The 25,774-nt window shown below is 45.7% G+C and overlaps 1 protein-coding gene across 4 annotated transcripts in view; it reads right to left on the reverse strand.

Annotated features, from left to right (window-relative positions):
- Nucleotides 1-278: 278 nt before the first annotated feature.
- The window catches only part of IMMP1L (inner mitochondrial membrane peptidase subunit 1), an 836,932-nt gene continuing 811,436 nt past the window's right edge, over nt 279-25,774 (reverse strand). For all 4 annotated transcript variants that reach the window (XM_044058964.1, XM_044058965.1, XM_044058963.1 and 1 more), the window contains one exon: nt 279-1,014. In XM_044058964.1, coding sequence (XP_043914899.1) covers nt 946-1,014 — 69 coding nt within the window. In that variant the 3' untranslated portion in view covers nt 279-945. The remainder of the gene's footprint in view (nt 1,015-25,774) is intronic.

The following is a 25,774-nucleotide window of genomic DNA, read 5'->3' on the forward strand; positions in this document are numbered from 1 at the left end:
AGGAAAACTGTGGAGCCAGTAGCATCGCACAGAGTTTTCTGAAAAAAGATGCTGAATATGACATGAATTAAGAGAATTCAGAAAACCTGAATCTTAAAACATTTGCATTCCCCTACAATTCATGGTGGGACCAGGATGGAGATGATGACACTTAAAGCTTCTTCTGTTTAGTGGCTGTACTTTGAAAGTGAAATTCCAAAAGAGTAGGAACGGACAGATGACTACTACAATGTATAGTCAATAAGGTCACAGACATAAAAAGATGGCTTACACAGATGAATTTTATAAAGGCAATATTTTAATAATACAGTATTGCATTAATATCTGTAAATAGTTAAAGAAACATATGACTTAATAGCAGCAGTACTGCCAAAGCACCCTGTGCATTATTAAATAACCAGAAAAATATAAAATACAATTCATATTGGTATTACAACCAAGAGAAAATTAATACCAGTTGTTCTTCCAAATTAATAAATATAATACATAAAACGGATTACTGTCAGGAACTTCAAGGGATCTCTTAACAGACTAATATGTAGATAATACACATTTTCTCAAATATATCCCAACCACGTACCAAATGATGCTCCTATAGAGAAGCAAGCCTTTTTCCCCAGTACCATAAATCAAGTTTATAGTAAAATTTGTTGGTGTAATTCATGCCCATATATGCAGGCACAAATAAACATTTTACTTTTCATTCTGGCTTTCATGTTTAATCATTTAAATAGATACCAGAGAACTGCATCAGTGGATGAAATAATCTTAGCTGTACATGAAATTTTTTACATTAGGAGGGAAAACAAACCTAGTACTGCTGAATGTTAGTAGGGTAACTGCAAAACAGATCTTTGTTAAAAACTGTTTCATAAAAACCACTAAATGTACTATATGACTAAAAAACAGTACAGATAGGTAACTATGCCAACATAAGCTGGATCGTCATTCATCACGAAGGACACGATAATTGGGACTGTTTCGTAAAAACCCGACTTCCTGTGGGGGCCATATCTAGGAGAAAAATATAATACATCATCATAATACACACCAATAACATTTGAGTTGCTTTCTTGTTCAGCATCAACTCTGATAATTATTTGCTTTTTCAACAAATGGTGCCAGTGTTTTAATACAAATGATGACCACTGACATTTTGTAAAAGATGTGAAAACTATTGACAGGTTTTCTGCAATACAGCTGGGCAATAACAGACAATGAAATTGCATACATAAGAGAATCTCCTCCTACATCCCATAAAGGAAAGACAATATACCTACTGTAAGCATAGTTAACAAGCAAATATTTTATGAACAGTTTAAGGCCAATCAGTGCAAATTATGCATTTATTTTGTTTTGACATGTAATCCTCTGTTCCTCAATTTTCTAAAAGTGAGCTTGGTAGAACCCCACAATGAGATGAATATAGAGTATACTTGCATACATTTATTCTGGACAACAACAAATGCATACCAGTACAGATAAAGAGGGGAAATGAGAGGAGAAAAAGACCTAATCACTACAGGAAGCCCAGGTCATTTGTCTGTTGTGCCAATAATCTCCTTTAACATTAGTTTCACCTAGGTAGTATATAACATTGTGAGTGTGGTCAGAATAATCAAGCAGTTACATTGACTCCAGATCATCAAACATAGTTTGTTGAGTCCCAATATGTCGATTGCAAAAAGCTACAAGATCAGGACTTGCGACTGCCCATTCTGGTGACTTACTGAGTTGTCAGTGGCATGGCATATACCTGAGATGTTACAGAAGTGCGGTACAAAAAAATGACAATAGCAGCATATCATAAATGATTAAAATTGTTGCAAGCATAAAACAAACAGTGAGCAAGTTCATAGGTTCATAGGTAGGTACTAGGCTATTGGCCCTAGGGCCTATATAAGCCTAGCCAAATGTACCCTGGCTTTCGCCCCCCAAGAAAATTATTTTCCTGTGCCACTGTCGAGCAGAGCCACAGAAGTGATCCCTGGGGTGAATTTCCTATCTCCCATCCAATCAAGATTTTTCTTGAAGAGTGCTAATGAGGAGCTTTGTTTGATATAGATAGGTAAGTTTGTTCCAGAGTATGGGAAGTCTCTGGGACAGGAATCTATCCCTCCAGCATGTTCTGTTTATTGTGGTGACGAGGTTTAGGTCCCTAGAGCGTGTAGCTCGTAGGGATTGGGATTTCTTTAAGTGGAGCATGTCTAAAAGCTCTGGGTTTGACATAGCTTTGTGTGTTAGGCGGAGATCGCTCCTGAGTAGGCGATATGCAATGGAGTAAAGCTGCAGTTTTTTGAGACGGTCTGCATAGGGCATCTCTTTGAGGCCGGTAATCCTCTTTGTGAGGTATTTCTGTGGCCTTTCCAGTTGTTGTAGATGTCTTGTGAGGTACATACCAAAAGGGGCATTGTACTCTATAATGGGTCTAATGAGTGATGAGTAGAGGGGAACAATAACCTCTTTTTTCCTGGATGAGAAACCTTTTGTGATGAGGTGTGCCACATAGAGGGATTTCCTGACTACTGTATGTGATTATCAAAGGAGAGACTACTGTCCACCTGTGTCCCAAGGTCTCTTATCACACTTTCAGTTAAGTAGACTATCACCTATGTGGTAGTTCATGGGTACTGAGTTTTTACCAAAAGGGATGACAATGCACTTTTTGGCATTGAGCTTGAGGCCATGGCTTTGACACCAGGCATCTGTCTCAGCGAGGCCCTTTTGTAGGATGTCCACATCTTTTGGAGTTTTGATTATGGCTCCTAGTTTGCAGTCATCTCATGAACTTCGCTAGCCAAAGACCTTCTGTGTTGGCCTGTACTTCAGAGAAGTAGATACCAAACAGGAGAGGACCCAGGACTGAACCCTGTGGTACTCCACTTGTCACTGGTCTTACGTTGGATTTTGAGTCTGCTACTTTCACAGTGTGGGTTCGGTCAGTGAGCCAGTTGGCAACCCATCTTGTGACATAGGGATTTATACCTAGTTTAGTGAGTTTATCTATAATTCCAGAGTGGGGGGTGGTGTCTAAAGCCTTGGCGAGATCTAGATAGGCTGTGTGAACCACCTTACCCTCATCTACGGCTTTGGTGACTGCTTCAAAGAAGTCTATCAGGTTTAGGAGACATGATCTGCCTTTTACTGGGTGGGGTCCTGAGTTTGGAGATTACCAATGTCATTGTTTATAAGTTCCATGATGATACATTCCATAGCTTTGCAGACCAGGCTCGTTAGGCTAATGGGGCGGTAGTTTTCGGGGTCTGTGGTGGCTCCCCCTTTGTGGAGTGGGATAACTGTTGTTGTGTGCCATTCAGTAGGCACATAGCCTGAGGTGAGGCTATGATTGAACATGATACTTAGGTGGGGTGCCAGTTCGTTCTGTAGTTCATGTAGAACACAGCCTGGGATGTCGTCAGGTCCCATGGATGCTGTGTTCTTGGCTTTGGATAGTGTGTTTTTTACCTGTGCAGCCGTGATTACAAGAACTTTGCATTCTTCTGGTACAGAGATGGGCCCTTTAGGGGATGACAGAGGGGTAAAGTTAGCACTGAACCTATCTGCCAGGATGTTGGCAATATCAGTTGGTTCTGTATATTTAGTGCCATTGTGCTGTAACTCAGAGCAGATCTGAGTGTTGCCATTGAGATTCTTGACATAGCTATAGAATGCTTTGTGGTTGTCTTTAGAGTCAGTGGCGATTTTGTTTTCATAACTAGCTTTGGGGGATTTTATGAGGGGTCTCAGCTTCTTACTGAGGCTGACCAGGGAGTTTCTCTAATCATGGGATTTTACTCTTTTTTGCAACAGTTTCTTTCTTCTGTTGTAGAGTTTGTTTATGGCAGGGGACCACCAGATTGTTTTCCTTTGTTTGGAGGATAGCATCTTGGTTCTGTTAGGGATTGCACGATCCATGCACTCGTGTAAGTGCTTATAAAGTGTATTTGTGTAGGATTCAGCAGTCATACCTCTATTGTCCGTCAGCATGGGTGTCGTGAAGTTTGCCACTTCTGTCTTAAGAAGAGAGAATGTACTCTGCAAACTGCTTCATGAAATACAGCCCATCTTGTTCATACAAAGCCAAACTGTAATGCTTGATGAAGGAATGAACTATACAGAAAACTGTACCTTATTTATTTTTTAATAGCCAACATGCTTTTAAAGCAAACAGGAGTAAGAATGTCCTGCATGCAGAAAACATCCACCAGGTTCAGAACAGCTTTGTTTCTAGCAATAAAACATGCAGATTATTAGCTATGGAATGCATTCAGAGACAGTCTGCACTGTGTAGGGCCAATACACTGTAAACACAGGGAAAAGGCCAACATGCAGTTCTGAGAACTGCACACTACTACTACAGAAGTAAACTGTACACAAAAAATCTGTATACTCATCTGGGCAAAACAGCAAAGAAAACCTGCTATCACAATTCATACACAGCTAAGAAGAGTGTCAAACCTGTCTATAGAAACTGTGATATGTAGCAGAAACATCTCTCCTACTTTCCTGTGGAAGTACTGCTAACAATCTCAATCTCATCAGTGGCACAGGAACTACATGATATACAAGCAGAAATATATGGATATCACACACACACACACACACACAAAACTATGATTAATTTGTCCAGCTAGAATACCACAAGGTATGTGTTATTCTAATCGATCTATCAGCTCCTAACTTGTCAAAACACCTGGAAAGGCTTTAAAAAGAAGTTATGTTCTTACCATAATATTCCATCTGTGTTGTCGATCTTTATTCATTCTTGACTGTTGGGTTTTGGCTCCGTCCTCGGAACTTACTCGGTTGTTGTATCAAGCTTGTGCCAGCCAGAAATTCTTGAGCTAAGGCTACCCATAGTGCCTGTCTTCCCTTCAGATCGAGTTTTGCCCATAGAAATAAAAAAGTGGAAGCTTTGTCTGAGCAACTACCCTACTACAAAACCAGGACTAGTACTGAACCTCCAGGAGTCTTTGGAGGGGGTTGGGAGGTGGAATGTCAAGAATGAATGGAGATCAACACAAATGTAACATTATGGTAAGAACATAACTTCCTTATCTGATGTCAATCTTCATTTCTTTTTGACTGTTGAAAGAGTCCCTAGCTACTTTATGTCTGGGGAGGCCCTATGGAAGGATACTCCTGAGCACCATAGAGCCAATGGATGCTCTTCCCCTGGAGACCACAACCAATTTGAAATTAGTGATAAAGGTATGAGGGGTAGCCCAAGTGACCGCTGTCCAAATGTCATCCATGGAGGCTCTAGAATGAAAGGTCACTGAAGTGGAAACTGATCTGGTAGAATGAGCCTTGACTTTGGTTGACAGGTTTAGCTTATTTTTGTCATAAACAAACGTGATGCAATCTCTGAACCATTTTGATAAGGTAACTTTGGAAATTGGTTTGCCCACTCGAGTACCTGAAAAAGAAACAACTGGTCTGATTTCCTAAACAATTTCATTCTGTCCAGGTGAAAACATAATTATCTGTGTACATCCAACAAATGTAAACAATATTCTCCCTTGTTTGAGAAGAAAACTGGTAGGTCTATGAATTGATTAATATTTGAATCAGACACAACTTTGGGTAGAAAACCGGGATTAGTGATACTCTCTCTTTGTGAAAAATGATATATGGACGTTTCACACACACAGCCTGTAATTCTGATGTTCTCCTGGTTGACATGATGGCTACCAGGAATAGGGTCTTCTAAGATAAAAATTTGATATCACAAGTGGCTGCTGGCTCAAGGGGTTGGCGGATCAAACTTTGAAAGACTAACGTTAAATTCCAAGGTTCAGTGGGTTCTTTGAAAGGTGGTTTCAAATGCATAACACCCTTTAGGAAGGTTTTGCAAAGGCGATGAGAGATTAAGGAAAGGTCATCAAAGCCATTATGGAAATTTGAGATAGCAGCTAAATGAACTCTAAAGGTAGAAACTGAGGCTCCTGATTGGAAGAAAGTTGATATAACACCTTATTAATTGAGGCTGAAAAAGAGTCAATTTCTTCTCCTTGAGACCAAAGTGCAAATCTGTTCCATTTACTGAGATAAAGTTTCCTGGTGGATGGTTTATGAGAAGCCAGAAGTATCTTTTGTACTGGGGAAGAAAGATTATTCTGCCTGGCAATCACTGGAAGTGAAGGTACCAAGCAGTCAGCTTGAGATTCTTGGGTTGAACCAGTCCCTGCAAATGAAACAACAGATGTTCTTCGTGTTTCACTGTTGCAGTAATCACATTTGGGTTATCCCAGCCAGGGTAGCCCTCGGCTGGCCCGAATACCAGAGGCTTAGTATTTCTACGTTGGTTGCTGTCGCTTCAGGACTGACGTCAGGTCGTCAGTAGTATAAAGTAAGGCAGCTGACACCATTACATCAGTCTTTCTTGCCATGAAGCCTGAAGCAGAAGAAGTTTGCACTTGTGCTGGTCAGTCGCTACCTGAGTTTCATCTTCTGAATTGAAGCTGAAGTCTTCTAAAGCTAAGTACCCTGTTGGGGATCATTTTTTCTTGCACTAACCAATGTCAGAAAAAGTTAACAATTGTCTCGCCTGTGGAGAGCAAATACCTCACCGAGACTTTCATTCTTACTGCGTCACTTGCTTAGCCCCAGACCACAATGTCCCCCGTTGTCGCTTCTGTGCCTTTGTTCAACGCCAGAACTATACGTTGTCGGGCCCTTATTGTAGCTAGATTTTTTCGCTTACAATCCTCGAATTCTGATATGGCTTCGGTAAGCCATTCGACAGCAGATCTTCCGAAAAAATGTAAAGATAAAGACAGAGACAGATGGCACAGGTCCAAACCTACCGATGATGCTCCCGTTAAGCTAGTTGTCAATTCTCTGGTCCTCAGTGAGGGGCTTTTGCAGCCCCTGATGCCCGCTTCTGTGGATTCGCAGGCCGCTACCGAGACCCTTTCGGAGTCCATTATGCTGCAAAACTCTTATTCGACTAAGGATCCTGCGGTCTCTACCTTGGATAGGTCCAGAGCCACTGAGCAGGCACCGGCTTCCGAGGAAGTCCTTCGCACTATCGATTCTCGACACAAACCGACAACTTATTTCGTGACCACCGTTCTTTCGAAAACCACCTAGTTTCTTAGGCCCAGGTTACGAACCACACCCAAGAAACCGACGACCCAATCTCAAGGACCTGCTTCCTTGCCTCAATCTCATAGGTTAGTACTAAGCTAACTGCCCTTGCGAGCCATTTTAAGCCTAGCCAATTATCTCTTGTGAGACTCAAACCCTGCATCTTGTGTTTGTAAGGCAAACACCTTAACCATTTGGCCACCCTCCTGATGCTCAAATGCTTAAAATGGTGGAAGACTTTATCATGCTGATCAGGGGAAGCCAAGCTACCCCTTCCAAAAGAAGAGATCTGTCCTTTGTAGTTTTGTCTGAACAGGAGTCTGATGACTGAATCATCTGACTATGAAGACATGCAACTCCTGTCAGCTTATAAGGATTCTGATGCAAAGGATTCAATTCCTTTAGACAATCCCCCAGAGGATTTTTCCTTTGGGGAAACCCTTCACACCTTAAGGGAGTATTTCCAATGGGAAATTCAATACTACCCTCAGTCTAAAAAGAGACTCAGGGAATTCTTCGATCTTCCACAGCATAGACCCCTGGCCACCCCCCCCAGTCCTGGATGTTGTGGAGGATGTTTTCCTGGAATCCAGCTTGACTCCTGACACCGTCCCTCCTACACCCAGAAAATCAGACAGGTATTACAGAGTCCCTGACTCACACAAATTTCTTTTTAAAAATCCTTCTGATCCTGAGGTAATTTCTCAAGGGACTAAAGGAATTACAGCAACTTCTGCTAAGAATCCCACCCCCTCAGATAGGGATTCCCAAGCACTAGACAGATGAGGTAAAAAAGTATACGCCTCATCTACTCTTGCTATCAGAGCACTAAATTGTCAGTTCCATATGCCAAAATTTTAGCTAAATACCCTAGAACTCCTCAAACAAAAAATGTCTTCCTTTCCTGCTTATGCAGAATCTAAAGAGTAACAAGAGTTGATGCATTCTGCAAGTCAAGTAACTAAACACACCTTGCACTGTGGTTTTGACACCTTAGATGCTTCTTGCAAGGCAGCAGTCACTGGTTCTGTCCTTAGAAGACACAAATGGCTTAAGGAACAGCCCTTACCAGACCATGTTAAATCTAAATTATTGGATGCCCCCTTGCACAAAGGCAACTTATTCGGCACTAAGGCAGAAGAGGTCTTAAAAAGGATGGAAGAAAAAGCTAAATCTATGCAGACAGTTAAGGGTTTCTTACAGGTCCAGCCAGCATTGTCCCTTCAAGCACTGGTCCTTTCCTGCTCCCACCAGGTCAGTTCAGCCCAGACCCCAGGGAACCAGACACCACAGACAGCAGCCACAGGGAATGCAGAGATCTAAGCAGTGGACTACCTCCACTTCAAAACCAGGGAGTTCTAAGCCACCCCTTAAGTTAAAACTCACATTTACTCTCCTTTCATGCAAACACCTGGGCTACCATTACCAACGATCGCTGGGTTCTCAACATAGTATCCCAGAGATACAAATTTTCTTTCCACACCCTTCCAACTCCAAAATGGTTCCCAGATCTACCTCAAAACCAATGGGCAGAGGCAGAAAAGCAAGTCCTTTCCCTGCTCTCCATGAGGGCAGTAGAGCACATTCCTGCAGAGCAGAAAGGCCAAGGTGTGTACTCCAGACTTTTTCTGGTACCCAGGAAAGAGGGCACCTGGTGCCCCATTCTCGATCTATCCATTCTAAACACCTTCCTGGTGATCCCAAAATTCAAAATGCTTACCCCTCCAACAGCTGCTACCCATGCTCTCCAAGGATGCTTGGCTAACCACCCTAGACCTAATGGAGACCTACCTCCACATTCCTATCAGGGAATCATGCAAGAAATATCTCCGTTTCAGGACAGGATCCCAGCACTTTCAGTTCTGTGCGCTTCCCTGTGGGCTTATCTACTGCTCCCAGAGTTTTCACAAAATGGTTCCAGTCATTGCCTTTTGCAGACAAAGAAACATCCAGATTTACCATACTTAGACGACTGCCTAATTCAGGCAGGCAGCCAGGAAAAATGCTCAAGCACCTGGCCTTTATAAAGTCCCAACTAACCTCCCTAGGGTACACAATCAATGAAAAGAAATCCAAACAGGTACCGACCCATAGGATTATATTCCTGGGAGCAAGTCTGGACACAGCATCCCAGATGGCATTCCTTACACCAGAAAAGCAATCCTTCCAGACAGCCTACTTCTCTCAACTAGCCACCAGACCCCAACTATCTTCAAGGAGAATCCTGCAAGCTCTGGGGTTCATGGAATCTTGCAGTCTACTCCTTCCGTATGCCAGACTGCATATGAGGAAACTTCAATGGTACCTAAAAAGCCTTTGGTGTCAACACTCTCAAGACCTGGAGACTCTTATACCAGTAATACCTTGCCTCAGAAAAGATTTTCTTTGGTGGGCAACAGCTTAGTCCCTCAACAAAGGACTACCTTTCTCATCATCCCACGCCACCCAGACCCTCACCATAGATGCATTAGATTATGCCTGGGGGTGCACACCTGGATGGCAGGTGCATACAGGGCCAATGGAGCCCACAGCAAATCCATCTGCATATCAACCAAAAAGAGATGATAGCTGTCCAGCACATCTTGATAGCTTTCAAACCTCTTCTCTCCCCATGGGCTCTCCTGATCAAAACATACAACACAACTGTGATGTGGTACATCAACAAGCAGGGAGGGACTCAGTCCTATCCTCTATGCAGGCTGGCCATGACTCTTTGGCACACAGCCTCTGCCATGCAACTCCACCTGTTAGCACAATTCCTACCAGGTTCACTCAACTCTCTGGCGGTCCACTTAAGCAGAAATCTTCTGGACCCACATGAGTGGCAGCTCAACAGAAGAACCTTTTTCCCTAATAACTCAGAAATGGGGCACCCCGAAGGTCGACCTCTCTGCCTCCCACACCAACCATCATCTCAGCAAGATCTGCACCAGGGAGCATCACTGCATGGCTTGGAAAGTGGATGCCCTGCCTTTCCTCCACTACCTCTCATCCCCAGGGTGCTGCTCAGAATAAAAGAGGAAAAAACAAGGACAATTCTTATAGCTCCAGACTGGCCTCACCAGCAATGGTACCCCTTGCTGCGCAGCCTGTCCCCTCTGCTACCTTGGCATCTCCCTCAGATTCCAAACCTCCTGACCCAGATGGAAGTGGAGTTCCTGCATCCCCAATTGCAGACACTCAATTTGGCAGCTTGGCGTATTCCCTAAACCCGATCAATCTGCCAACCTCAGCAAACAGGTTCTAGATGTTATACGTGAGGCCAGATGCCCTAGCACTACGAAGTCTTATGCTGACAAATGGAAAAGGTTCTGCACCTGGATTCAGGCTAAGGGAGCCAGTACAGCATAGCCCTCCCTCCCTCCCATCTTGGATTACTTAACCGACCTGCTACACAGTGGACTTTCCTTTTCCTCTATTAAAATTCATGTCTCTGCTCATTTTCCCACTGAGCAGCCCCTTTTCTCACACCCTCTGATCAAACAGTTCCTATGAGGGATTAGCAACTTGAGGCCACCCAGAAGAGTACCAACCCCAGCTTGGGACTTTAACTTTGTGTTGGAAAAGCTCACCCCCCCCCGCCCTTCGAACCTGCCTCTTCAGCAGAGTTAAAATTTCTCTCCTGGAAGACAGCTTTCCTTCTGGCCATCACTTCAGCCAGAAGGGTCTCTGAGCTCCAAGCACTCATGGCTGCGGAACCCCTTGTCATCTTCCATGCTGACAGGGTATCCGTCAGGACTAACCCATCCTTCATGCCCAAGATGGTGTCCAGTGTGGCTCTAAACCAATCCATTCATTTTCCCACCTCTTTCCCTAACCCACAGAACAAGGGGGAAAGGATCCTGCACTCTCTGTATGTGCACAGACAGCTCAGATTCTATCTAGACAGGACTAAAGCCTTCAGAAAGTCTGATCAATTGCTAGTTAGCTTTGCTGCAGGGGCAGAGGGAAAAGCCATCTCCAAACAAACTATCTCCAAATTGATAGCACACTGCATCCATTTCTGCTACAAACAACACAGAAAGCCTCTCCCTAAGGGGGTCAGAACTTACTGCAGCTTTCCCCTGAGGAGTCCCCACCAGGGACATCCTGGAGGCTGCCACCTGGACATCTGTTCACACCTTCACCAAACATTACCACCTGCCTATCTTCCCCAAATCCAGGGCAGGGTTTGCCTCTGCAGTCTTGCAGGGCATCCTAGCCAGCCCCTAGTTTCCCTGACTGCCTCCATCCTTTTTCTCAGCTTTGGGAATCAACCCAAATGTGATGACTGCAAAAATGAAACATGAAGAACATAGTACAGTTGTGCAGACTTACCATAAATGCAGATGTTCGAGGGTATTCACTGTTGCAGTCCTGGTTTCCCTCCCTTCATCCACTTCTTCTTTCTTCTCTTTCCTTACAAGGGACATATTGGAATTTGCTTTTTACTGGTGGGGTTCTTCCACCAGAACCTGGCTCCCACTTAGGGGCTCCTGACAGATTAGGGCATGAAAAACTGATGTAATGGCATCAGCTGCCATTACTTTATACTACTGACGACTTAATATCAGTCCTGAAGCGACAGCAACAGATGCAGAAATACTAAGCCACTGGTATTTGAGACGGCCGAGGGCTACCCTGGCAGGGATAACCCAAATATGATGACTGCAACAGTGAATACACTTGAACATCTACATTTACAGTAAGTGTACACAACTGTATTGTCTGGAGTTGTGTCCAGAGTCCACAGACAGTGAACTAGGTAAGGCCAGAGAAAGAGGAACCAGACAGGCAGGGCCAATAAGGGGCGATGAATACCACTTTGCTTCTCAACCACTGGGGGTTCTTCAAACACTGGGGAAACAGAGGGAAAGGAGGAAAAGCATAGAGTAGTCCCGGGGGCCAATCGTGTAGAAGAGCATCTCTTGGGGACTCCCCCCAAGGGGGGGGCAGGGCAAAGTAGCTGCTGCATTTGTGGTTTATGGGAAATGCAAACAGGTTGCAGCAAGGCTGACCCCATCGAAGAAAGATTGTCAATACGTTGGGATTGAGAGTCCACTTGTGAGGCAGGAGGATGCATCTGTTCAGTTTGTCCACAATCATGTTGGAGTAAGCCAGAATGTGTGTTGCTATCAGAAAGCGGTTGGATGCAATTTCCCATTGCCAGACTCTTAGGGCTTCCTGACATAAAGGGTAGTATCTGGTTCCTCCTTGCTTGTTGATGTACCAGCCCATTGACATGTTGTCTGACTGGATAGCAATTGTCCCCGAAGTGAGGGCAGATTGAAATTCTTGCAACGCTAAGAGCACCGCCCTCAGTTCTGGGACGCTGATATGCAAATTGGCCTCTAAGGGGGACCAAGTGCCTTGTACTGTCTATCCCTGAAAATGTCCTCCCCACCCCATCAGGGATGCAGGCATGGTTACTACAGGCTTGGGCTTAGAGGGGGAAAAGGGGCGACTCCATAATTCCTCTTCTGTTTTCATCCGCCAATTTAGATCCTGCTTGCATTGGTTGATTATGCGGATTGGGTAGGACACTGGCTGTGTTAACAGCGATCACTGTGATGCCAGCAGCCATTGAAGCAGCCTCATGTGGTACTTTGGCAGGGGGAACTAAAGTGATTGTCGCTGCCATGGACCCTAGGAGTTGTAAGCCTAAGCGAGCTGGGACTTTGTCTTGAGAGTGCATCACTTGAAGCTGTGACCTCAATCTTTGCAGCCTGTGAAGAGGTGGAGCAGCCACACAGGATTTTCTGTTGAATGTCACTCCGATGAATTCTATATCTTGCATGGGTAACAGCTTTGACTTTCCTCTGTTTACTGAAATGCCCAAGTACTCTGTAAGGTGTAGAACAGAGTCCAAGACATGAAGCAGTAGATGCCTGGTGGGGGTGGTGAGCCAGTTGTCTAGATACAGAATCCTTGTAGCCTTAAGTGAGCTGCTACCACTGCCATGCATTCAGTGAACACCCTGGGGGCTGTGATTAGACAAAAGGGCAGTGCTCGAAATTGGTAGTGACTGGCTCCCAGCTGGAAATGGAGGTATCTTCTAGAGCGTTTGTCCATTTTTATGTGGTAATAGGCATCCTGAAGATCTATAGAGCACATCCAATCATCTTTTCCAGAAACAGAAGGATAGACGGTACTGTAATATTGAGGTCTAGAATTGGCCTCCAGTCCCATCTTTCTTGGCACTAAAAACAGTCTTGAGTAAAAGCTAGATCCGATTTGGTCTGGTGGGACTTTTTGGCTGACTCTTTTTTGAAGCAGCTTTTGAATTTCTCATGCTGCTGTATTCCTCTGACTGGGTGGAACATCTGGGATTCGCCTTTGTGGTCTTGGGTAAAGGTCAAAGGGGATATGGTAACCTCTGGTAATTATCGTCTGCACCCAGGAATCTGACGTTACTGAATGCCAAGCTAAGTGATGCAGAGAGAATCTTCCCTGACTGCCTCCAGAGGTAGCCAACTGGGCCGCTGCTCAGGAGTGCTGGTAGGGTTGTCCAGAGAAAAAATCTCTGGAACCCTGATTACACGGGCCCCTCTGCCATGAGAAGGGCATCTTCCTGAAGAGCTCCCCCCTCTGCCCCAAAGGGAAAACTCACTATGTGTCCCAAAAAGGCCCTTGGGACTTTCTGAACCATGTTTCCACTCCTCTGATTCCTGGAATAAGGTAGTTGAGGAGTAGAAAAATGCACACCCACTACAGAAAGGATACCTGCTGCCCTGGCCGTCCCTTCGGCTGTGTGTGCAATAAGCCGCATGGATGAGTTTGATATTGATTCTAAGGTGGCAAGCTGGGATGGAACCTTATCACATACCTCATCAGACATTGCTTTTGCCAAGGTCCGTGACAGCTCAGTAATCATGTCCCTTTGAAGACAGGTGAAATGTGCCAAGAAATTCAACGACTGCATTGCAAAGGTCGTTGAAGCATAGACCCACTTCCCGAAACTGCCCATTGTCCGATTCTCTCAGTTTGCAGGATGGACAGCAGGACCATCCTCTGTGAGTTTCTTCTTTGTGGCAGCCACCACCACCATAGCATCTACTGCTACACCTTTGGACCAGTGGAGTTGGTCTTCTGGTGCAGTGAGAATTTTGTCTGGTCTCTGGAAAATTGACTCTATAGTGTCAGGGGCCTTCCAAGCATGCTGCATGAAGAGTTTGACCAATTCATCAGCAGGTGGGGTCACCCAGGAAGTAGAAGGCTGGGCCCGAAAAGCCTGCAAGAAAACAGACTCCTCATAGGAAGGGTTGGTGGGGTTCCAATCACCCCTCTGTTTCAAGATTTCCCATGTCTCCAAAGGAGACATCTTCAGGGGATGACGGAGGGGAACCTTCTCCTTCATCGTAATCTGTATCCTCGGTCAGAGATTCTTCCAGAGAATCAATGTGCTTCCTTTTGCATGATCTCTTATGGGGTGGCTCATCAGGGGAGAGGTCTGCGTAGGACTCCAAAGAGAGGGTACCCTGTGGTAGGGTGTCGTGCTGCTCCCGTGCCTGCTGACCCAATGTAGTAGACTGTGACAGCTGCGAGCCAGAGGATACACAAATATGGTACTCTGGAGATGGTGCCAACTGCTGGCCTGCTGAGGTGAGCACACTCCATAATCTGAAAGGCAGGTCTGCCTGAAGAGGGATGAGAGCCTGGAACAGAGAAAGACAACCTCAAAACTAGGGTCACAGCCCAGTCTGACAAGACCACCCCCAGAGTTAGGAGCACCAAGAGGGCTTGGAACTGTCAAAGCACCTGGAATCATAGATAGCACCGTGGAAAAATCTGAGCTGAACTAGTGATCCCAGAGCCGGAAGCCAAGTCACGGTCCCAAGGGTGGGTCAGCTCCGACTGAGCCAAGGACCACAGAGTCGGCTCTGGGACCAAGGTGAGATCCATCATCAGTACTGAAGCAGCTGGCACCGGGAGAGGCATCAGCTTCGAGGGCTCCAATCCTGTGGGGAGTTTGAAAGAGGAAGATAAGGTGGAGTCCTAGGAGAAAAGGCCTTGGCTCCGGGTGGGATGGAGGTCCTAGACAGGATTGGAATACCTCTGGCCGCCAAGAGCTGATCCATCAATCTGGTAGAAAGAATAGACATCCCCAAGAGAGATTCTGGATGTTCAATAAAAGGACTGAGCTGCTGACCAACAAAGGGTTCAGTAGATGGTGAATATTGAGTCCTGGCTATGGATTCAACAGGGGAAACTATCTTTGGTGCCAAGAGGGTCTTGGGTACCACCAAAGCGGTTGGTACCATGGTAACTTCCATAAGAACAGATGGCACCATGGAAGGGGGTTGTAGACTCCAGTTCTGAGACAGTTGTCGGTACCAGTCTGGATTGTTTAGACTTCGGTCCCGAGGAAACATGGCCTTTGGACGATTTCAGTTCTTGAGATTGAGGAAACGCTGGGACTGAGTGGCTCCTCTTTTTCGCTTCGTTTTTAGGAGGCTTTGGTACTTCCACTTCAGACAAAGCATCTGAAAAGGGGATTTTTAACAACCCCATTTAGGATCAATTTCTTGCAACACTCTGCAAGGGTCCAGGCACTAAAACCTTTACAGAGCTTGCATGGAAGCTAAATTTCTAAGTGTGGCACCCCCAAATAATAAACACAAGAAGGATGTCCATTGGAGTTGGGCATCTTTCTGCCACATTTCTCAAATTGCTTAAATCTAGTTGTACCTTTTTGCTTCTCATTGTTAGGTAAACTGCAAAATGAACAGCTATTCACATGTATCACCCATACACAGAACAACAGTGAAATCAAGGCAAGTTAAAGAGAAACACCCAGAAGGGGTAAAGAAGAAAAGAAAGAAAGGGGGGAAAAATGCCAACAATGGTATTTAAGAATTACCAGGAGTACAAAGGAAGGGAGGGGCCTATGCCAACTATGGTAATGAAGAAAGAATAGTTGTGTAAAATCTTACCATAACCATAGATGTCCTTCTCTTCCATGTTGCAGTATTCTAGGTGTGGGATTTCATGCCCTCAGGCGACTCGTACATCAACTTCTATACAAAAGCTTCAGCTTGGCTGCTGTAGTGTGTGTGGGACATTACATGTAGGGCCATAAACCAAGGGGCCCTAAATGTGACATCTGCACGCACAATCCTCAGAATTTGAAGGCAACAGGCAGAGAATAAGGCCCAGCAGGATGTGTGCCAGTTGTTTACAGGTGTGTAACTTGGAGACCTACTGAAATGTTGGTGGTACAGGAAGGTGTAAGACTAGGGGGGACTGGTGGGCGGGAAGGAATACTGCAACATGGAAGAGAAGGACATCTATGGTTATGGTAAGATTTTACACAACTATTCTATGTCCATTTATTCCTATGTTGCAGTATTCTAGGTGTGGGAGCATACCACAGCTTAAGAGGAGGAGAGGGTGGTGGTAGATGCAGAGGGTTCTACAAGACCCTGCAGGATTGCTCTGGCGAATCCTGTTCTAGCTCTGGAAACTTGATCCAATTTGTAATGCTTGTTGGAGATGTGGATAGTGACCCAGGTGGCTGTTTCCAAAATGGATGCTTTGTCTAGGCCTTTCATGAAGGCCCTTGAGGTGGCCACAGCTCTAGTGGAATGGGCCTTGATTCCCACTGGGGGTTCCTTTCTGTGGTGAGAGTAGCAGAAGCAAACGGCTTTCCTGATCCAGCATACAATGGCTTGCTTGGAGACTGCCTTGCCCAGGGCTCTGGGTTGGAAGGAGACAAAGAGCTGACTAGTCTTTCTGATGACCTTGGTCTTGTCCAGGTAGAATCTAAGTTGTTTGTGCACATCCAGGGAGTGCAGTATCCTCTCCCCTTCATTCGTGGGAGAGGGAAAAGAGGTGGGCAGATGAATGTATTGGTTAAGAGAGAGATCATTGATCACTTTAAACATAATGGAGGGATTGGTTCACAAGGACACCCTGTCTTTGTGGAAGACTGTGTAGGGGGACAGGCCATTAGAGCCTGTAGTTCTGACAGCCTTTTGGCTGAAGTGATAGCCACCAGAAAGACCGTCTTCCATAATTTCTCTAAAATGTAGTTAAGGTCCCAAGGCAGAGGGATAGGTTTCCTAGGTGGTCTCATGTGCAAGACTCCTTTAAGGAAGAACTTTACATCGAGCCTGGCCAGCAAGGGGGGTTCCAGGGGCAGACAGGCTGATATGGCCAAGAGATGAGCTTTTACAGAAGAAATAGAAAAGTATTTTTTTTATCAATTGACACAAGTAGTTTAGAAACAGGGGAACCTCATCATAGCTGGGGTCCCTTCCCTTTTTGCAGACACCATTTTGCAAATCTTTCCCATTTAGCCAGGTATGATTTTCTGGTGGTAGGTTTCCTTGCCTCCCTTAGGACTGAAAGCATGTCCACTGAGTAGTGGTGTCTGAAAGGAATCAAAAGTTTATCACCCACAGAGTCAGAGACAACATCTGTACCTGTGGGTGTAGAAGAGTTCCTTTGTCTTGTGACAGTAGGCCCACCTTGTAGGGTAAGTTGAAGTGATTGCCCTTGGCTAGTTTATGAAGTAGGGGGAACCAGTGCTGCCTTGGCCAGTAGGGAGTCACTAACAAGATTTTTAGTTTATCCTTCTGGATTTTCAGGAGGACTTTCTGAATCAGTGGGAATGGGAGGAGAGGCATAAAGGAACTTCCCCCTCCCAAGAGATGCTAGAGGGAGAGTGGGTTTTTGAGCAGAAGCTCTGCAGTTTCCTGTTCTGGGGGAGGCAAACAGGTCTATTTGTGGAGTACCCCACCAGTGGACTGTGTGTAAGAAGACCTCCCTGTTCAGCATCCATTCATATTGAGGTGAGGAGGTCCTCCTCAAGAGGTCTGTTTGGTGGTTGTCCTGTGAGGGGATGTAGACCGCCTGCAGGAATAAGTTGAGCCAGGAGGCTAAGTCCCATATCAGCAGGGATAGACTGCACAGCTGATATGCCTTTGTTCCTTCCTGCTTGTTGAGGTACCACATCACAGTGGTGTTGTCAGTGGCAACCTGGAGCGCCCCTGGAACCAGAAGGGGGGTGAAGGCCTGTAGTGCTAAGAAAACTGCTGTGATTTCCCTGATATTGATGTGTTTGGCCTGAAGAGAGGGATGCCACTTCTCCTAAATCTTGTAAGAGGCCAGAGTTGCTCCCCAACCTGAATCTGAGGCATCTGTATGCATAACTTTGGGTTGGATTGGGGGACTGTAGTGGGAGCCCTGGGTTCAATTTCACTTGCTGGATTCACCAGTTGATTTCTGTTTTCAGAAAGGGAAGGAGGAGGATGGCCTGCTGTAGGGCATGTAGGTGCTGGGACTAGGTGATGTTCATCGTGCATACAGCTGCAGTCATAACAGATGGGTTCTCCTGCCGTCAGGCGGGTCCTCGGTCGGCCGAATTCCAAAGTCTAGGTCCGGCGTCGGTTGTCGTCGCCTCTTCCCTGATGTCAGTGCGACAGGGGTATAAAGGAACCAGCCGACGCCATTTTCTTCAGTCTTTCTTGCCGCGTGGTGCCCGATGCAGAAGCAGTTCGCAAGTGCCGGTCGGCCAGCTCCTGAGATTACGAAAATTTGGAAACCGAAGTCTTCTTAGAAGCTAAGTACCCCATTGGGGAAACTTGTCTTGCCTCAGACCGATGTCAGACAAAGTTAATAATTGTATTTCTTGTGGGAAGCAAATACCGCATAAGGATTTCCATTCCCTCTGTATACCTTGTTTAGGCCCAGACCACGACGTCTCGGTCTGTCGCTTTTGTGCTACATTCAATAAACGCACTATTAAGCGTCGGGCGGAGTTCGCCCAGCATTATTTTGGGAAAGCATTTAACTATACCATGTCGTCAGATACTCCGACTCCGATTTTGTCTAAAAAACACAAAGACAAGGACCGACACACGAGGTCCGCGGCCTCTACTGACACCACGCCAAAGCCGACTACAAATGGTCCGGTTCTCAGCGAGACGACTACGCAGTCCCTGACCACCAACGACCTGTCTTTGATGGTGTCTCCTGTGCCCGAGGTCACAGGCTCCTCGGCCCACACCCCGACTACAGATACCGAAGCCACTCTTGGCGTTGAAACTCAGAATGTGGACAGGTCCACCTCCACTCAAGGTGTCTTCAGACCTTCCTCTTCTTTCTCCATCAAGGCTTTCACAAAGTCTAAAGCAACCATGCACTCTAAGAGACCAGCTACACAGGGCCCATCTCCAGGCCCCATGCCTAAGAAACAGATGCTTAAAATGGCTGAGGATTTAACTACTCTTATCAGAGGTTCTCAGCCCCCTCCGGACAAAAGGCCTAGAGTGGAGGAAGATTCCCCCTCCTCTGATCAGGGCTCCATTACTTCAGAGCACTCTGATGATCAGGAACATTCTTACTCCCCTTTTGAAGACTCTGATGCGGAGGAGTCCATCCATTCTGTATCCCCCCCTAAGGATTACTCATTTGGGGAAACTTTGCATACCTTAAGGGAACACTTCCACTGGGAAGGCCAGGATTATTCAGTTTCCAAGAAAAGGCTCAGGGAATTTCTCTTGCTTTCTCAGCACAGGCCTCTGGCTATACCTCCTGTCTTGGACATCCTAGATGATGTTTACTCGGAGGCCTGCCTTAACCCGGACTCTCTACCTCCAGCTCCAGTTAAGCCTGACAGGTACTACAGGGTCCCTGACTCACACCAATTTCTATACAAAAGCCATGCTGCTGACCCAGAAACCATCTCACAGGGCCCCAAGGGAGTTAAGGCCTCCATTGCTAAACATCCACTGCCTTCCGAGAGAGATTCCAGATCCTTAGAAAGGTGGGGTTATATACCTCGGCTACCTTATCCATGAGGGCCTTAAACTGTCAGTTTCATATGCTAAAATACCAACAGTTTTTGTTAACACAATTGAAAAGTAAAATGTCACAACCTGAACAACCAGACTTGAAGGAGTTGCAGGATTTGATGCATAGTGCAGAACAAGTGGGTAAGCATACTTTACAATGTGGTTTTGATGCTCTAGAGACCTCATGTAGAGCTGCTGTTACAGGATCAGTCATACGTAGGCATGCCTAGCTCAAGGAACAAGCCTTGCCTGATCATGTTAAAGCTAAATTACTAGACGCCCCTCTTCAAAAGGATGTACTATTTGGTGCTAATGCTGAGGAGGTATTAAGGAAAATGGAGGAAAAGGCTAAATCAATGCAAACTGTGAAAGAATTTCTACAGGTTCAATCCCCACGTTTTAGTAGAAATTGGCCTTCCAAAAACTGGTCCTTTCCTGCCACAGACAGACCCCAAAGAGGCAGATACAGGCACCCGAGGGGCAGAGGACAATCCCAAGGATCGTATAGAGGCAGACAATGGCAAGCTCCTACACAAAGAGGTGGTGAAGACAACTCACAATCTTTCAGAAAGCAAACCCAATGACTTTCCCCTTTGCATGCCAACCAGGTCGCAAATGGCAGCCCCCTTAGGAGGAAAGCTGGCATTATTTTAAAAAAATTGGCATATTGTCACAAAGGACAAATGGATCCTAGACATTATAAGCAGAGGCTACAAATTCCATTTTCACACCCTTCCAAAAATGAGAGGCATGCCAAACCTGCCACACAATCAAAGGGCAGAGGCACAAAGACAAATTACAGATCTCATAAGCATGAAAGCTATTCAAGAGGTACCTACGCACGAACAAGGTCAAGGTTTTTATTCCAGGCTATTTCTGGTGCCAAGGAAGGGAAAAGATTGGAGACCTATTTTGGATCTATCCATCCTAAACACATTTCTACTCGTACCAAAATTCAAGATGCTCACTCTACAGCAACTTCTTCCCATGCTGGGCAAGGATTCTTGGCTGGTAACATTGGACCTCAAGGAGGCATACCTGCAATTGCAGAAGGTACCTCAGATTTCTTGCAGGTTCAACCCATTATCAATTCTCTGCATTGCCCTTTGGCTTATCTACTGCGCCCAGAGTATTCACGAAATGCCTGGCATCAGTAATTGCCTACTGCAGACTTCAAGGGATACAAATATATCCCTATTTGGACGACTGCCTGATCCAAGCGGACAGCAAGCACATTCTTCTGAAACATCTGGCTTATGTAATAATGTTATTGAATACTCTGGGATACACAGTCAACAAAAAGAAATCAAGGCTAATACCCTCTCGGAAGATAATTTTCCTGGGTGCCAATTTGGACACAAACACCCAGATGGCCTACCTCACGCCAGAGAAGCAGGGGCAACTAATTCAATACTTCATAACACTAGCAAATTGCACCAGGCTGACTGCAAGGAAAATCCTGCAGGCTCTGGGATTCATGGCATCTTGCATCTTACTAATCCCATGTGCAAAGCTGCATATGAGGAAACTATAATGGTACCTGAAAAACATATGGTCTCAACACAGCCACAGTTTGGAAACAATAATACCACTAATTCCATGTCTGCAAAAGGAATTTCTGTGGTGGGATCAAGCATGTCAAACAAACACAGGTCTTCCATTCAGCAAGCCTCAAGCAAATCAAGTCATCACTACAGACACCTCGGACTACGCCTGGGGGGGCGCACATGACAGATCGGTGCATTCAGGGCAAGTGGTCCCAAAAAGAAAAGCACCTTCACATCAATCAAAAAGAAATGCTAGCAGTGATAAATGCTATTATAGCTTTCAAGGACCTCCTACAACCAGGTCAACTATTGATAAGAACGGACAACACCACAGTTATGTGGTACATAAACAAGCAGGGAGGAACACATTCTTACCCCCTATGCAGACTGGCCATGTCACTTTGGAGCATGGCCATGGACTTACAAATGGAACTACAAGCACAGTACTTGCCAGGCAAGGAAAACACGCTGGCAGACAACCTAAGCAGGAATATGACAGACCCACACGAATGGAAGTTGCATCCAAAAATTTTTACAGAAATAATCCAAGAATGGGGAAGGCCAGACATAGATCTCTTTGCCTCCCACAAAAATCATCAATTGACAAAATTCTTCTCAAGGATCTTCCATCCAAAGGCCTGGAGAGTGGACGCTCTCTCTCTTTCAGTTGGACATCAATGACAGTTTATGCCTTCCCACCTCTTCCTCTGCTGCCCAAAGTTCTATTGAAGACCACAGCAGACAGACCAAAGATGATCCTCATTGCTCCGGACTGGCCAAGGCAACACTGGTACCCACTCCTGAGGAGCCTGACGCATTCTCCACCATGGACCCTGCCTCTAATGCCTCTTCTGACTCAGCACAGCTTCAAAACTCTTCACAGTCAGCTAAAAACACTCAATCTAGCTGCATGGAAGATTCCTTAGCATCACAACAGACCCTACTCTCCAAGGAGGTGCAGGATGTCATTTTGGAGGCCAGAAGGCCGTCAACTAGAAAAGCTTTCTCCGCAAAATGGAAATGGTTTTGTGTCTGGAATGAGAAAAAGGGCCAGGACCCTGGAAAACTGAACTTACCTCAAATACTACAGTATCTAGCTGATATGCTAAGCAGTGGACTTTCATTCTCCTCCATCAAAATTCATGCCTCAGCCATCTCTGCAGAATACAACACTGATCCACCCTTATTCTCTCACCCTCTCTTAAGACAGTTCCTCAGAGGGGCTAAGAATTTAAGACCCCCAAGGAAACAACCAATACCTGCTTGGGATCTCAATTTCATTCTGGAAAAACTGACCTTGCCTCCTTTTGAGCCAGCTGCCTCATCAGATTTGCAATATTTGTCCTGGAAAACAGCTTTCCTTCTGGCTATTACCTCAGCTCGTAGAGTTTCAGAACTACAAGCTCTCATGGCTGTGCAGCCTTTTATCATCTTCCATCAGGACAGAGTTTCCTTACGAACCAACCCGTCCTTTATGCCTAAAGTGGTATCCAGGGAGGCTTTGAATCAGGCCATACACTTACCTACGTTTTATCCTAATCCTCAAAACAAAGGGGAGAGATTACTACATTCCTTGGAAATCCACAGACAACTAAGTTATTATTTGGACAGAACAAAGCCTTTCAGAAAATCAGAACAGCTCTTTGTGTCCTATGCTGTAGGAGCTCAAGGAAAGCCAATTTCCAAACAGACAATCTCAAAATGGATAGCCCACTGCATACGCTTTTGCTATTCTTTTCATGGCAAAACTGTACCTACAGGCATCAGATCTCACTCCACAAGGGCCACAGCTACCTCTGCAGCTTTCCTCAGAGGAGTTCCTACCAAAGATATTTTGGAAGCAGCCACTTGGAGTTCTGTGCATACTTTCTCCAAGCACTACCACCTACCATTATACTCCAAAACTAGAGCAGGCTTTGCCACTGCAGTCTTGCAGGGCATCCTGGCTCCTCCTAGTTCCACCTAGTGCCTACCACCCCTTTCTTAGCTTTGGGATTCTACCCATCTGTTATGACTGCAGCTGTTTGCACGATGAACATAGTACAGTTTTGTACCTACCATAAATGTAGATGTTCGAGTGCTAATACAGCTGCAGTCCAGGTTTCCCTCCGTCCTTCCCCTCTTGGGACAGGCCTACAGGCTAACACATCCTCATACAACCTGATTGGGGTATTCATTTATGGTGTATCTGCTTGCAACTACTGTATTTTGTTTATATTGCATTGCTTTATTTCACAAATTTATGTATTGCCTTCCTTCTGGGGGCACCTGACATCTGGGGCAAGAAAGACTGAAGAAAATGGCATCAGCTGGTTCCTTTATACCCCTGTCACACTGACGTCAGGGAAGAGGCGACGACAACCGACGCCGGACCTAGACTTTGGAATTCGTCCGACCGAGGACTCGCCTGATGGCAGGAGAACCCATCTGTTATGACTGCAGCTGTATTAGCACTTGAACATCTACATTTATGGTAGGTACAAAACTGTACTTTCTTCAGGAACCAAAGCAGCTTGCACATGCGCATTCTTGCCAGATGTAGCACGGTGGGGATGGTTGCTGCCATCAAACGCAGGAGGCGAGAAAAATGCCTTACCGTCACCTTTCGGGATAGTAGAGTTTCTTGGAAGTGGGAAGTTAAAGACAGAACCTTCTCCTGAGGTAGAAAGGCCTTCATTGTGTCTATTCTGATTCTGCAGCTGAGGAAAATCTTGTCCTGGCTTGGGACCAGAGAGGATTTAGGGAGGTTGATGGTGAAGCCTAGGTTCTGTAGAAGGGACATGGTGAAATGTAGATGCTTTAGTAGAGCATCTCTGGACTCTGTCAGAATCAGGATGTCATCTAGATAAGGGTAAATTTGTATCCCTTGTGTTCTGCAGAAGGCAATGGCTGGGGCCAGGCACTTTGTAAAGACCCTGGGGGCCATGGATAAAGCAAAGGGCAAAGCAGTAAATTGCAAATGAGAGGAAGATCCAGAGAAATGTAGGAATTGTCTGCGGGAACTCCTGATGGGTATGCGCAGGTAGGCTTCCTTTAGTTCTAGGGTGACCATGAAGGCCTTGGCTGGAATGAAAGGCAGCAAGGTGGGGAGAGAGAGCATTTTGAAGGAGGGTACTTGAAGATGTAGGTTTAGAAAGGACAGATCTAAGATGGGTCTCCAGGGGCCATCTTTTTGGGGGACCAGGAAGAGATAGGAGTAAAACCCTTTTCCTTTTTGTCCTGGAGGAATGGGCTATATGGTGCCTAGCTGTAAAAGATCTGCCAGAACTTGTGGTGTGAGATGGACCTGGTTTTTGGGGAGGGAAGGGATGCCTCTTCTGGGTGGCTTCTCTTTCCAGGAGAGGAAGTACCCTTTTTGGATAATGTTTAAGACCCACTGGTCTGAAGTGATGGATTGCCAAAGGGGGAGACAGTGGGAAAGGCAGGCTGACAGGGGGTGGTTGCAGTCGCACATTACTGGGGCCTCCTCTGTCCTGAAAGGGCTGTCTGGGTTGCTGTGGTGAAGCAGAAAATCTGGAGTTAGTAGGTCTTCTGGCTCTTCTCCTGGACCTGAAAGAGGAGGGCTGTGGAGTACGTCTTACAAATGTGGCTTTAGCAGGGTAATTCCAGTCATACTTGGGTATGGGCGACACCAGCAGGTGCTTAATGCCCTGGAACTCTTTGCTTTTTTCTTGTAGATTTTTAAAAAGGTCAGCAGATTGTTTTCTGAACAGCACATTGTGGTCCAAAGGGGCATCCAGGATTTTAGCCTTGAAGTCCTTGGGGAGGTTCTGGAGTCTTAGCCATAAGTATCTCCTGAGGGCTGAAGCAGATCTGGCGGATGCTTCTGCAGCATCGTAGCTGCACCTTATGGAGTGCCTAGCTACCTGTTGGGCCAAGGAAAGTTTGGATATGATGTCCGTCATGCTGGGACTGTCAGACAAGGAAGCCAGCATGGAGGCTTGAGAGACCAAGTCTAATGCATACTTGGTCATGTGGGTCTGATAATTTATGGCTCTGAAAGCCAAAGTAGAAGAAGTGTACACCTTCTTCCCATCCTATCCATGTACTTACTGTCTTTGTCAGTGGGTAGTAGGGAGGCAGAAGGCAGCAGTCTAGATTGCTTATCTGCTGTGGTGGCAATAACAGCTAGGTCTACCAAAGGTGGCTTAACTAAGAATTTGTGGTCCTCTGGTACTTTATAGTAGCGGTTAGGATGCTTAGGGGCCGGAGGCTGGAAGTCAGGTGCCTTAGAGGCTGCATTGAAGGCATCCAAGTAAGCAAGCGGAACAGGGTGAACTGTTGAAGGGGAGGGTGATTCTACTTGCAGCAGTTCAAAGTACCTTTTTTGGATGTCAGTCATTTGGGAAGTGTCCCATT

Source organism: Protopterus annectens, chromosome 17.part0, assembly GCF_019279795.1.
Source record: "Protopterus annectens isolate FY-2018-M chromosome 17.part0, PAN1.0, whole genome shotgun sequence".
Classification (NCBI taxonomy): Eukaryota; Metazoa; Chordata; order Ceratodontiformes; family Protopteridae; genus Protopterus; species Protopterus annectens.